The sequence below is a fragment of the Rhinatrema bivittatum genome, chromosome 10 (genome assembly GCF_901001135.1).
Source record: "Rhinatrema bivittatum chromosome 10, aRhiBiv1.1, whole genome shotgun sequence".
Classification (NCBI taxonomy): Eukaryota; Metazoa; Chordata; class Amphibia; order Gymnophiona; family Rhinatrematidae; genus Rhinatrema; species Rhinatrema bivittatum.
Window position 1 is genome coordinate 9,042,771 of NC_042624.1, and position 14,353 is coordinate 9,057,123.

Below are 14,353 nucleotides of genomic sequence, written 5' to 3' on the forward strand. Positions count from 1 at the left end.
TCCATCTTAATGAACATGGATAACAAACAGTCACACCTCCTGATTCTCCTTGATCTGTCGGCTGCCTTTGACACAGTCAACCATGTAATTCTGCTTGACAGACTCAAGGATATAGGCATATCGGGCTCTGCATTAAACTGGTTCCGTTCCTTCCTGCATAATAGATCATTCAAGGTAAAAATCAATAACAATCTATCAAATTCAACCAGTTCCAAATTGGGTGTTCCACAAGGATCTGCACTTTCTCCTACCCTTTTCAATATTTACCTGCTTCCTCTCTGCCTCCTACTAACCAAGATGAAAATCAAGCATTACATCTACGCGGACGATATCCAAATTCTCATCCCCATTAAGGATTCTTTACAAAAAACTGTCTCCTTTTGGAACAATTGCTTCCAGGAAATCAGCGCTTTACTCTTTAAAATTAACCTAGTCATTAATAAAGACAAGACAGAATTCCTTATCTCTCATGATGAAAACCTTCTTACTAAAGAAACTATCTTTCACCCAAATGCGCAACCTCAGGCTGATAACCATTCTCCTCAACACTCTTCAACAATACCTGATAACTTCAAAAATTCCTCGTTTGTAAGAGATTTAGGCACTTTCTTGGATAACCAATTCAATTTTAAAAAATTTGTCAACAATACGACTAAAGATTGTTTTTTCAAATTACAAGTCCTTAAACTTAAACCTCTACTACACTTCTTTGATTTCCGTCTGGTCCTTCAAGCAATCTTACTTACAAAAATTGATTACTGTAACTCTTTGTTGTTCGGTCTCCCTGCTGTAACTATAAAACCATTACAAATGTTAATGAATTCAGCTGCCAGGGTTCTGTCAAACTCATCGAGGAGGAATCACATCACTTCAATACTTTACAACCTCCACTGGCTCCCCATCAAATATAGAATCATCTATAAAGTACTTACCATCACACATAAAAACCTACTCAATCTTGCCCCTCTAGATCTTACTTTCCAAATTCGTCATAATCATTCCACTAGACCCTTGAGAAAAGCATACCTAGGGACCCTCTTCATCCCTCAAGCTAAAACAACTCTAAGAAAAAGGGCCTTTTCTATTGCAGGTCCTTCTAACTGGAACTCTCTCCCTCCAGAACTCCGACAAGAGACTTGCCCTATCTCGTTTAAGAAGAAACTTAAAATGTGGTTATTCAAGCTTGCTTTTCCAGAACCTTCTTGTTAGCTCATAGCATTACCTCCTTCTTTAGCTACACCTCTCTGCTTATTTCTCACTTTTTTGGTTTGCTTTGTTTTTAGTCTTCTTTTTTTCAGGTTCCCTGGAAGAATCCTTCAGTTACTCTCAACCTATCTAAGTTCAACACAAGGACATCAAATGTTCACTTTGATTACCATTTAATTCAATTTTGTATAATTAGTGGACACTCTTGACAATGTTATTTAATGTTGCATAATTGTTCATTGTTTTATGTAATGCCTTTTTAGCAAGTTTCTTCTTGTTCTATGTAAACCGGTTTGATTTGCATCTAATGTAGGAAGATCGGTATATAAAAACCAAAAATAAATAAATAAATTTGCATGTTGCGGGCGCTATTTGGTTCGGCAGACTGGACGTGCGTTTTCGGTCCCTTACTGAATAAGGGTAAGGGAAAACACGCGTCCAATGGCGGGTTAACTGTATCGGCCCGATTGAGATGACCACGGCACCTATTTGTATGTGAGGGGGAGGTATGTGTCAGTTAATGATGAACATCATTTTACCCCTTTCATATGAGGGCTGGAATGAACTAATTCCAGGCTTTCTTCAAACTTACGTCGTAGCAGGTTTTCATCTAATAGAAATTTAAAGTGGAATTTCCATAGGGAACATGGGTGGCAGTTCTGTAGAACTTCTGTAGTGTGTACTCAAATTCACATTTAAAAAAAAGTAATTGGCTGGACTTTTCTTGACTTTAGATTGTGGATGTTTCCCAAATGCTTTGCTTTAAGGACCCACTATGGTGTGACTAAATTCTGCGACGCTGTCAGAGCTGGTTGTCATGCCAAGGTGACCAGTGTATTGGAATTGCTGCTATAAATAAACCATTAAAAAAAAAATCCTTAGAAAATAAGAAACAACCTAGAAATCAAAAGTGAATTTATTTACAGTGTTCTAAACCACCTTCCCAGCCCTTTTGGAATGCCCCTAGTGGCATAAAATAGTAAACCCAAGCCAGCACAGTTAAAATCAACTAATAGAGAATTAGGAATTATAGCTGACACATTCTGGTTAGCATCTCTCATCATCTCTCAGCAGGCCACCTAAGGGAACAGCCCGGTTTTCACCTTCAAATAATCCTCTTCCATTAGAATGGGAACCTCCTTGCCAGCAGCACAGTGCGGTACTGCTGAGATTAGGCAGAAGAAGCTCGTGGAGTAGCGTGGCCACTTGCAGGAACCCTCGGGCCTCCAGCGCTGGATCTCATGTTGGCGTTCGCCAGGGCTCTCGCAGTCTCCTTGTGGTGGCTGCGCAGAGCCCGCTTGCTTGGCTCCTGATTGGCTGAGCCATGTCAGTTGCTTTTGACCTTGGGCAAAGCTTATGCGATGGGTGCCGTGTAAACATGGGGCCCTCCAGGGAGATTGTTGTACACAAGTGATTAACGGTAGGGACTTTATTGATTTATATTCCGCTTTTCAGGCACCTCAAAGCGGATTACATTCAGGTACTGTAGATATTTTCCTGTCCCCAGAGGACTCAGTCTGTCATCCTATTCAGCGTTGGTTGGAAAACAATTACATATAACTCTGCAAGAAATTGAGGGTACAACTCTTTCACCAAAATGTAATAGTTGCTGTTGTATGATCAGGTTTTTAGTCCTTTCATATGGTACTTGTTGAACTATTCTTGAGTTGTAATTCACTTTGAGGTATATAGGAAAAGGCGAGAAATCAGATCCAAGTACAGTAAACCTTTCTGTAGACCTGAAGTTTTCACGTGTACATAGACTGACAGTAGATCACTTTTTCTTTCCAGAGACGGAAGGCTTCAAGATTGATACTATGGGTACTTACCACGGGATGACCCTGAAGTCGGTGACGGTAAGCCCTAAAAATTTCTTGTGACTTTTTTTCTGTTAAACAATTTACAGGTGATAGAGTTCTACATTTGAGAAGAGTGTAGTCGTTATTTCTCTTGAAACAATCAGCTTTGGGAGGACAAGGATATTGGGTATCCAAAAGATTGATTCATTGGTAGGTGCTGATCTAAGTATTCAGATATCTTTCTTGAGATCAGAAATGTTTGCTCTATGGATTCATAGCTGAAGTTTCTATTTTTATTTTCCTCTGGATCATCACAGTAAATACTTGCCTCAATTTGAAGCTGGTTGACCTTAACAGATCGTTGTAGGTGGAAAAATGCCTCACCTCTTCTGTAGAATATACTTCAAACTCCATTTTTGGATTTTATTTGCTGATCTGTCAGGGAATTAATGCAGAGCCAGTGTAAGAGGCATTAAAGCTTCGGTATAAGTGCATCTGAAATACAGAATAAAGAGAGCAGTACAGGAATGGTTAATAAACATTTACTTTTCTTTTTGTCTGCCAGACCAGTCCATAACACTAAGAAATTCCCTGCTCTTCAGCTGCCCTTGCTGACTTCCTCTTTGCTCATAAAAGGGAGAGTGGTCGGAGGCCATGCCAGTAGCTCAGCTGGTCACACGGGTGATGAACAGATAATGTAAAACTAAATTAAAAGAGAGGAAGAGGATAATCTCCCAGAGCCAGGCTTTGGCCCAGGCCTGGGGTAACTTCTTCCAGTGTAGCTCCCTCCCAGGTGACCCCCTGAACCCCCTCCCCTGTGGCTGAGGCTCCTAGGACATGACCCTTGTTCCTTCAGGTTAGGAAGGCCCCCATCTCCTTAGGGAGCAGGGACATGAGAGCCCCTGGGCTTCCAATTTTTTTTTTTTTTGGGGGGGGGAGGGAAGCCTTGAGGTCTTTCCCTTCCATCTTTCCCTCCTGGCTTGGGTACAGTAAAGCCTAAAAAAAAAAAGGGAGGAGGTAGGAAGAGAGAGACCCTGTAGGAAGGCTCTTTGTGGTGGCAGGGCTGCAGGCAAGGAAGAAGAATCCCATCGGGGGTGGGACTGCAGAGGAGAGAGCCCTGAACTGCTGGGGGATTTTTTTTCCTGCCCCGTGGTGGTTCTTTGATCCCTGGCTGTCCCTGGCATCTGGCGTCGTCAACCTGGGATGCCAGAAGGGGCCCATAAGATCACACCCGCTCGCAGCTTGTGGAGCTCCTTGATGTCTGTGTACAGAAGATCCTAGGAAGTAAGTTTCTCTCCCTGGCATCTGCCAGAGGATGTGGTTAGTGCAGTTAGTGTAGCTGGGTTTAAAAAAGGATTGGATAAGTTCTTGGAGGAGATGTCCATTACCTGCTATTAAGTTCACTTAGAGAATAGCCACTGCCATTCCAACGGTAACATGGAATAGACTTAGTGTTTGGGTAATTGCCAGGTTCTTATGGCCTGGATTGGCCACTGTTGGAAACAGGATGCTGGGATTGATGGACCCTTGGTCTAACCCAGTATGGCATTTTCTTATGTCTTTGAGAAAATGTGATGTGACTTTTATTAAGGGTCAATTTATTCAACGAAGATTAGAAGTTTTAGAAAATAGCGCTAGGAAATTACATTTGAGAATACTTAATTTTCCCAAGTCTTAGTGTTTCCTCAATGAATTTCTTAAGAACCTCCACACACAGTTTCCTACAGTACCTCAGGCTTCAATTGCACAGATTTCTAAGGCCTTTTATCTTCCATCTAGACAGACTGCTTCGTTGCCTCGTAGTCTCCACCCTACATTTTTAGATTTTTTTTTATGTTCCGCTTTTCGCACTTTTTTTCAGCGCTTCAAAGCGGATTACGTTCAGGTACTGGAGGTATTTCCCTATCCCCAGAGGGCTTACAATCTACGTTTGTACCTGAAAGCATATCTAATGCTTTAGATAATTTAACAGCTATGCTTCAAGACTCCCAGATTGAAACCCAAGGGTCTGCTCCTTAGCTCGTTGTATGTGCGGTGGAGCTTGATAGTTTATGGATTGTGAAAATGCTTCTCCATGCTTCTGATAAAAATGTTCTTGCCCAACAACTGGCACCATTTCCTGACCTCGCTAAGGCCACCCAACTGAGACTCAGCCTTTTTGATTAAAAAGCAGCCTGTAATTGATATAGGTGCATCATTTCTTCTTCAGTTTCCTTGTAAATGTGTTGGTAAATTAGGGTCACTTAGATACGTTCTCTTTGATCCTGACCAGTTGGAAGGATTCTTACAGAATAGAGACCCTTGCCTGTACCTTCTTAGATTAGCATTTCTATTTGTGCCTATGATATAGCCAATATATTAATTTGAGAGCTCACATTTTCCTCATTTTCTTTGTTAAAGTGTTTTCAGTCCCCTAATTGAAGTCTCTTACAGATGACAAATTCAGATTTTGTAATTTTTCCTAGTACTTTGAAGGAATGTATCCTTTTTTTGCCCCCTAATGGTTATCCAGTGTATTGTAAATGTCAGCTTGACATAATTGGAAACCTAGAAAATAACCCCCCCCCCCCCCCCCAAAAAAAAACAAACAAACACCCAAGCATCGTGTGAGTACTAGAAACTAGAATGGGGGTAGGGTAGGGGTTTAAAATCCATGGTGAGATTGCCCCAACCCGGGCAGCTTGGTCTGGTGCCGGAGATGATGTATGGAAAAAAGAGCAATGTTGCGGGGCCAGAGGTACTCGGCCATCAGGAAGATCCTGATGACGATGGGCTCTATCTGCCCGACCTGCGAGAGGGAGGCAGGCTGGACATTCCCTGAAATTACCCCTGGGGTTGGAACAGGGTACATGCTCTCTGTAGAAGAGGATGGGGACAGCCGAGGCCTGGGCTCCCCCTGCGATAGGAGGACTTGGCGGGAAGGCCCAGGGTTGAACCAGCCAGGAATTCCTTTAGGGGGTTCTCCCCAGACTTTGTGCTAGTAATGCCGCCAGCATTCTGTGCCATAAGAAACCTAATTCTGTAGGAGAGCCTAGGATCCTTTTCCCAGGGTTGCAGGGATCGAGTAACGGGGGCCTCTATGAGGGAGCTGGACCCTTCAAGGTGGGGGGCTGTCCCTGCCTCCACCACCACCTCCACCAGACTGTAGTGAGGGAGGGATGGTCACTTCTCGGTTCAGAGCTGTTATCTCAGGATACTGGGCTTGATGGACCTTTTGGTCTGATCCAGTATGGCAAGTCTTACGTTCATCCTGTTTCCAACAACTGTCAATCCAGGTCACGAGTACCAGGCAGGATCTCAGTTAGGGCGATATCTTTCATCTGTATAAACTTCAAGCTTCCACAGCACGAAGGTTGAATATCTATGCAGGTAGCATTTTTCAGTTTTTAATTTTATTTTACAAAAAATGCAGAAAAATGATTTGTGACTTTGAAAATTTACTTTAAGACCATACTGGTTTGCAATAAGCATACTGTCTGGAACGATCTGTATAAGTGTCACTGGTAATGCGCATATCTGGGTTTTTTTTCCCTCTTCTGATGAGCAGGCCTCATCAAAAGAGGATAACTCTGCATTATTCTGCTCTTCTGGAAGGATGAGCTTGCAGGGTTGTCATGGGGGGTGCAAAAGACATTAAATCTGACACCGAATCCCGCAAGCTTATGCAAGAAGACCCATTTTTCAGGGGGTGAGGAAGCATTTGAACGCTTTCTCCCTGCATGATGATAATGGAATGGGACTCCCTGTTAGGGATTCTAAAAGGGGACAAGACTATGGGTGAGTTATTTTCCCTGTCTGCGAAAGAAAAGGAGTTTGAGGATTTCCAGGGTGGTTACAACGGTCTCTGCAGGAGCTTGCAGAACAATCATCCCTGTGGAGGGAGATACTGCTTTAAAGGATCTATGAAAACATGATGGCAGAATCAAACGTATGGCCCTTCTAGTCTGCCCAGCCGTCCAGTTAATTTAGCATTATAATTCCTTGGAGATCCCTGTATTTATTCCTTGAATTCAGGTACTGTTTTTGTCTCCACCACTTCCACTGGGAGACAGTTCCACATATCCAACACGCTCTCTGTAAAGAAGTATTTCCTAAATGACTTCTGAGTCTACCCCCTTTCAACATCATCGCTTGACCATGTGTTCTAGAGCCTCCTTTCCGTTAAGAGCCTGACCTGTGAACGGCAACCTTTGAGGTATTTGGATGTCTCTATATCTCCCCTATCTTATCTTTCCTCCAGAATGTACATGTTTAGATATTTGTCTATCCCTATATGTTTTAGAATAAAGACCGCAATCCATTTTAGTAGCCCCCCTCTGGACAGACTCCATCCTGCTTATATCCTTTTGAAGGTGCGGTCTCCAGAATTGTACACAGCATTCCAGGTCTGCTGACTATTCTTCTCCCTATGCAGCCAAGCATCTTTCTGACTCTTGCAGTTGCTTTATCCACCTGATCATCAGATACAAGTACCATCCGATCCCGCTGTTCTTTTGTACTTAGAAAGTTTTCACCTCCAATACTGTTCCTTTCCCTTGGGGTTTTGCATCCGAAATGCATTACTCAGGATGGGAAAATTGAATCCATGCTTAAACAAGCCTTTGCCATGGGAGCCATGGAAACAGCCCTGACCTTTCTGGCAGATACTTTGTATGATTTAAACAGACCTTCCTGAAGATGAGTTTTGGGCATAGCAACTAGGAGTTACCTGTGAGTATGCAGTTGACCACCGGACTCCATATACAAAGCCCACCTATGCAGACTCCCCGTTAAGAGGGAGGCTGTTTGGGCTAGAGCTGAAAGAAATTGGAGTTTGGAAGAGAGAAACCCAATTTCAAGCAGGTTTTTGTTGCCTCCCTGCAAGTTGCAAGTCAAAAGGGAAGTGGTCAGGGCAGCCCTCCTGAAACTTCAAGCCTTAGTAACTATAGTTCCTGTAGCACCACAGTAAAAGGGGCAGGGGACATATTTGATTTATTTTGTAGTGCTGAAGAATGTTCTGTTGAATTTAAAGCTGTAAACATATACCTACAAGTACTCCATTTCAGGTTGGAAACCCTTCGCTCGGTCGTGATGGCCTTAAGGAAGGGAGAAGGTTTGACCTCCCTGAATGTAATGGAAGCATACTTCCACATCCTCATGAGACCCAGTCTTTTGTGTTTGCATTTTGAGCTGTCATTTTCGTTTTCATTATCAGATCTTTCCCTTTGGACTTGCAACAATGCCAAAAACATTTTATGGAGATCATGGCACTGGCAGCAGCAGTCTTATCTCTGTGATTGGCTTATCAGAGCAGACTGCATGGGAGATCCTGACAGACATCTGCTGCAGTAATCGGGCTCTTGGAAAACCCGGGCTGGATTGTAAATTATACAAAGAACAATTTGGAACGTTCTTAGAACCTGGAGGTCTTAGGGATGCTGTTCAACACGCGAGCAGGGAGAGTATCCCTTCCACCCAAAAGAGTAGCCAAGCTGATGGTGCAAGTAAGGCCGGTCTGCTTGCTAAACTCTCCTAATGCATTGTTACCTGCAGTTGCTAGGACGTATGGCAGCAACCTTACATGAAGTGCCGAGCACACATGAGTTGTCTTCAGCAGGCGCTGCTAATCCACTGCTCCTCGGTCTCCTTTGAGCATGGGGGTCATCTACGGCTTTCCCCGCAGATGGTGGATAGTCCCAGGCTATCTTACAAGAGGGTTGAATTGGACCCTCTAGATTGGGTCATGCTGATCAGATTCCAGCTTGAACGTTTGGGGAGATCACTGTCTGGGACAAATGGCCCAGGGGATCTGGTCAAAGGAAGAGGCTCCTTGGCCAGTCAACAGGCTTTGAATTAACTGTCAGCCTGGCCTTGCAGGCCTTTCAAGGGACTGATAAAAGGGAAAGCAGTGAGAATATTCAGACAGTGCCACAGATAATACAAGCACTAGGGGGCACTCCATGAACTTAGCAAGTAGCTCATTTTAAAAGAGTGAAAAACAATATCTCTGATTTCAACGCTCTGGAATTCATTGCCAGAGGATGTGGTTACAGCAGTTAGTGTAGCTGGGTTTTGATAAGTTCCTAGATCAGAAATTCATACATTACTAATAAGGATTAGTAGCTTGGGATCTATTTATTTAACGTTTGGGTACTTGTCGGCTTCTTGTGACTTGGTTGGTCACTGTTGGACACAGTGGTCTAACCCAGTATGGCATATCTTATGTTCTTATGTAGTGGTGGCTTATGTGAATTAACAGGGGAGGGCACCCACAGACTTGTGGAGGAAGCAAGCAGGGAATGCAGGTGGGCAGAGAAACCTCTCCTACTTGGTAGCAGCACACATCACAGGGGAAGAAAATCTCCAAGCAGACTTTCTCAGCAAGAACAGCAGGGGTCTGAGGTAGTGGGAGCTCAGCCAGTAAGCATTTCACATGATAGTGGAGCATTGGGGAAACCTGGTGCTGTTTCTAATGGAGACGAGCCAAGCTGGTTTGGAGTCAGCACAAGGAAAGAGGCTCCGGGAGAATAATGCCCGCCCTGGTCCTTTCCTGGCCCAAGGACAGCCTGCCAGGTGATAAGGCAATAAAGAAGGGATAAGTACACCTCCAAGGTGATTTTGGTAGTTCCAGATTGGCCTAGGAGACCTTGGTATGCGATCTAATCAGGTTTCTAGTGGAAACTCCCTTATGGCAGGGCCCAGTATTGATAGACCAGGTTCCATTCTGCCTTAGGGCCTGGCCCTTGAGAGGGCGTGGCTGCGAAGCAGAAGTTACTCGCATGAGAGAGCGGTGATGATGCTGAAGGCCTTGAAGATGTCAACCTCAATGGCTTACAATACTGTCTGGAAACTCTTTAATGCTTATTGCTAGCAAAGGGAATCATTCCTTGGATATTAGACTTTCTGTAGGTGGGTCTGGACAAAGATCTAGCCCTTAGTTCTCTAAAGGTGCAGGTGACATTCATTTTGTGCTATGGGGGGGGGGGGGGGGTGTGCATATCAAAGCCTTCCAGGTGTCTGCCCATTCTGATGTGGTGGGCTTCCTACAGGGGGCAAAGAAGATCATAATCACCTTCAGGCTGATCTTCCCCTCATGGAACCTCAACTTGGTCCTGATGGCTTTAGTGGGTCCTCTATTTGAGCCCCTAAAATAAGCATTGGTTAAGGATCTTTTGTTAAAATCCGTCTTTCTAGTAGCAGTCTGCTCTGCTAGACACACTTCTGAATTGCAGGCACTTCATCTTCTGATGCTCACTTTTAAACTGGTGCCCTAGTTTTCTCCCGAAAGTGGTGTCCCCTTTCCACATGAACCACACAGTGATTCTGCCAGCATTTGAGGGAGGGGAATGTAAGGGAAAGGACAAGAGTCTTTTTACCTGAAGATCACAAACTTATTCAGGAAATCTGACCGGCTGTTTGTGTTCTCTGGAGGACCCCAGAAAGGGAAAGGGTCTCCAAGGCCATGGCAGAAAGGTGGATTAAGGAGCCTGTTCATTCAGCATATATTCTCACTGGTAAGCAGGCACCACCGGTGCTCTGAACTCCCTCCACGAGAGCTCAGGCGGCATACTGGACTAATGTATCTTCATTTTCCCCAGGGGAAATCTACAGTGCCCCCCACCTGGTAGCTGCACTCATTTGCCAAGCTTTACAGACTAGATGTCCAGGTAAAGGAGGAAGTGGCCTTCGGGTCAGGGGTTCTCAGCAGTCCTCTCTTCCTCCTGCCTTGTATAGCAGAACACTCTTGTCTCTCCCTGTTGTTTAGGACTGGTCTAGCAGATGAAAAGGAAGGTTAAATTATGCTTACCTGATGATTGTCTGTCTTTGAGACTGCTGGGCCACTTCAAACCCAAACAGGGGCTAAGGGAAACAGCTGGGACTTAGTCAGTCGCTCGCTCCAACCATTCTCATTCCCCCACCCCAAAGAAGGAAGTGATAGTTAGATAGATAGTTATGACATTAATACAATATACAAAGGGCACAAAGTAGGCTTCTTCACAACATTGGTCACTCTGACAGTGGGCTACTTGCATGACCTATGACCGCACCTCATTTTATGATCAAGAAGGAAGTCAAAGGGGTGTGTGCCCTCTGTCTTCGGCAGCTGAGGAGAAGGAAATTCCCTTGTGTTATGGACTAGTCTAGCAGTTTCAAGGAAAGAAAATGATCCAGGGAACATTTAATCTTTTCAAGCCAAGGCTTCTGAGCCAGTTTTGGCTTTTTTTCAGGCCCCTTGCTGATGTGACTGTTTTGCAGCGCACACACTTTCACAGTCGAAACAAAATGGAGCAATTATGGCCATTCTTAGTAACATACATGTGCTTAATTGAAGCTAGGTGCATACTGGAGAAGTATTAGAGTTGCAGGTGGTGTGAAGAGAGAAAAAGTAGGTGTTCTACAGAATACTTTGTGTCTTAACCCCAAAGAAACACTGTTATATTGTGGTGTTTAAATTGTGAAGGGTGTGTGTTTACTGCACACATTTCAGTACAAGTACAGGAAAGGCAGGTGTAATTAGGCAACAACAAAATGCATCTTGCTCTGTGGCTTCTTACAGCTCTCTCAAAATGTACATTTCTATATTTTTCTGACTTGACCTCACCACAAATCCTGGAAGATGTGTGCGACTTGCCGTTCAGGCTCCTGAGGGTTTTTTCTTGTGAATTAGATGTGCTGTGACTACTGAGCTCAGTTTACTTTGTGCTTTTCTTAAAAAGCTGAAATGCTGTTTTGATGCCCTTGTAAGTAGGACACATCCTGTAAGACTAAAGCCACAAACCTAGGACACTCATTTTGCCTACTGAACAGACAGCACTCTGTATCTTCCTCCTTTCACCATTAGAGATATTTGAAATGTAAATTATCTTTAAACCTGATACTAATTGATTTTATCTTCATTTGAAGCTGCTGTTAAAGTTGGGCTCTTGGCATGGAGAAAAGAGCAATTTCATGGTCTAGTTGCAGGAGCACTTCTCCAGTGCATCCTGAAATCCTTTCTGGGGGGGGGCCAGCTGTATTAGTGCTGTGTAGAGCCACAGATTGCTCCTTCTGTCGATGCACAGTCCACCTAAGAATGTCAAAACGAATGGATGCTCTTTTCAACTTGTTTAAAATGTGGGGTTTACAGTGTGGAGGAAATATGCAGTTCCAATGTCAGAAATATAGTATTTGATGCCCAAGCTCTGTACCTGGTCTTCTGCTGGAGTAACTGTGCCATCTCATGACATAGAAGGGTGGGAAAATGCTGTATTTTATTTTTTGCACAACTCTGGTTTATGTGGATTGACCTGTAATTTTTCTTACTTCTATTTCTTGATTTTACTCAAGTAGTCATTGAGCTTTTTTGGAAAGCACTCTATTTGAACCCAAGGGGACATGTTAAAATTGGAAACAAATCCCATATTACTTAATAATTTTAGTGGAATTTAATGTTTATGTACAGCCATTCAAGAGTGGCGACTGAAGCAGACCTGGATTTGTCATTAGTGCACTAGTCAAAAGGAACTGCTCAAATGTTCATCCTGCTTCAAACAATCTTTGCTCATTGAGAATGTGTGTAACTATATAGAGAGCTGGTGTAACGTATTCTAATCACCATTACTCTGGCAAGTGGATTTTAATCATTTACCAGCCCCTCTACTACCAACAGTGTGTACTGATTTTTTTCCTTTAGCATGAGCTGGTAACTTTTCATTTTTTTTTTACTTATGCACATAAAAACTCAATCTAATTATTTTTTACTTATCTTTTCTTTAGTAAAGTCCATAGCTCATCTTGCCAATATTTAAAGTTGTTTAAGTCCAAGCAATTCAGGATTTAAATTCCCTCACTGGATGCATTCATACTGCCCAACATTGCAATGTTTCGGCAAATTGTTTCCTAGCGTGTAGCCAGATGGACTCAGGACCAGTGGGTATTGTGCAGATGGGAGACTGAGTCATATTTCAAAGCTGACGTCTCTCTAGATATACCCCTGCAGTAACCTCAGCTCTTCAGTATCTCTCCGTCTCCTAGCAGATGTGGACACTATCCCACACACTAGAATAGTGTTAAAAATTACAGCAAAGAAGAAACAAAATTTACCTTAAGGAAGATCGAGCCCCGCTCTCCTGTGGTGATACCTAAGGGTCCCTCCCCCAGTCGAATTCCTGAGGTTGATCTCAGATATCCCTCAGAGGTGTACCTTGATCCGGTAGCCCAGTGTGGCTGCCTATCACCTCCAGGATAATATATAAATCACTCGCCATCATACATAAATCCCTACATAACCAAAACATGCATTGGTTTACAGAGCAATTCAGATTTCACAAACCTGACAGACTCAGCATCAGCAAAACGTCATACCCCCTCGCCTAAACTGACTAAACTTGTATCCGGCAGAGAACGCTCGCTCTCCATAGCAGGACCTGCTCTTTGGAACAAGATGCCAGGAATCGTACCCCAGGAAATTCAAACCGAACCTCAAGACCTGGCTGTTTAAACAGGCATACTCGTCACCTATATGCACCTGCACCCTCCCCTCTCTTATTTTACTCCTTTTATTCTCTCAACTTATCGGACCTACTGGCACTTAACACTTATCTCAACCCCCTCACATTGTTAATTCACTGGTCCCCTGATAGCTCTTTCTATTAACCCCAACTATGAAAGCAATTCCATTATCACCATATTGTTCTGTTCATATTTCCTTTGTTACGCAGTTCCTGTTAACGTATGAGTTTGCATTGCAAAGCCTGTTGCTATTTTATATCTCATACATGTTTCTTGTAAAGCCCGTTGCTGCATTATATTTTCTTGTAAACTGAGGTGATGTTCCAAACGTGCCGTGGTATATAAAAACACTTAAATGTCAGTTTTCACTTCGGGACTTCATCTTGCTCTAACTGGGAGGGCCTCGAAGCCAGAGTTCGTTTGCATTATTTTCTATTTCTTTTTAAGGCCATCGGGCTGATAAATGTCCATAGATTCTGCATGTTTGGGAGCACCATCTCCGTTCAGACCCCTGCCTCTCGTACAGCACAATCCTGAGATCCCCATACAGCCATTTAGGGGACGTCTGGTGTATTTTAGTAGTTGGTGTAGTGCAGGTCTGTCACCTCTTGCATTGCCCTCTGGTTTCTAACATTGCTCCTACATTGGCAAGAGCTTGATCTTCTATTCGGTTGGAGGGGGGGCCTATCTTGAGTGCTTGGGCTGGCCTGATTTTTGCTTGAATTCCCTTTTTTTTCATGGCTAAAATGTGTGAACTAAAGCAGAAAGGACACTGCACATCAGCTCAGGATCCATTTTGCTATGGGAAAGCAATCATATTGTTTAATTAAAAAAAAAAATCCCTTTAGACAGCTTGAGAAAGAAATCAAATTACAAGC

The 14,353-nt window shown here is 43.5% G+C and overlaps 1 protein-coding gene across 1 annotated transcript in view; it reads left to right on the forward strand.

Moving 5' to 3' along the window:
- CDC73 (cell division cycle 73) overlaps positions 1-14,353 on the forward strand; it is a 405,302-nt gene that overhangs the window by 99,199 nt on the left and 291,750 nt on the right. Inside the window, exon 10 of the mRNA XM_029618749.1 lies at positions 2,998-3,062. Within this exon, the coding sequence (XP_029474609.1) occupies positions 2,998-3,062 (65 nt within the window). The remainder of the gene's footprint in view (positions 1-2,997; positions 3,063-14,353) is intronic.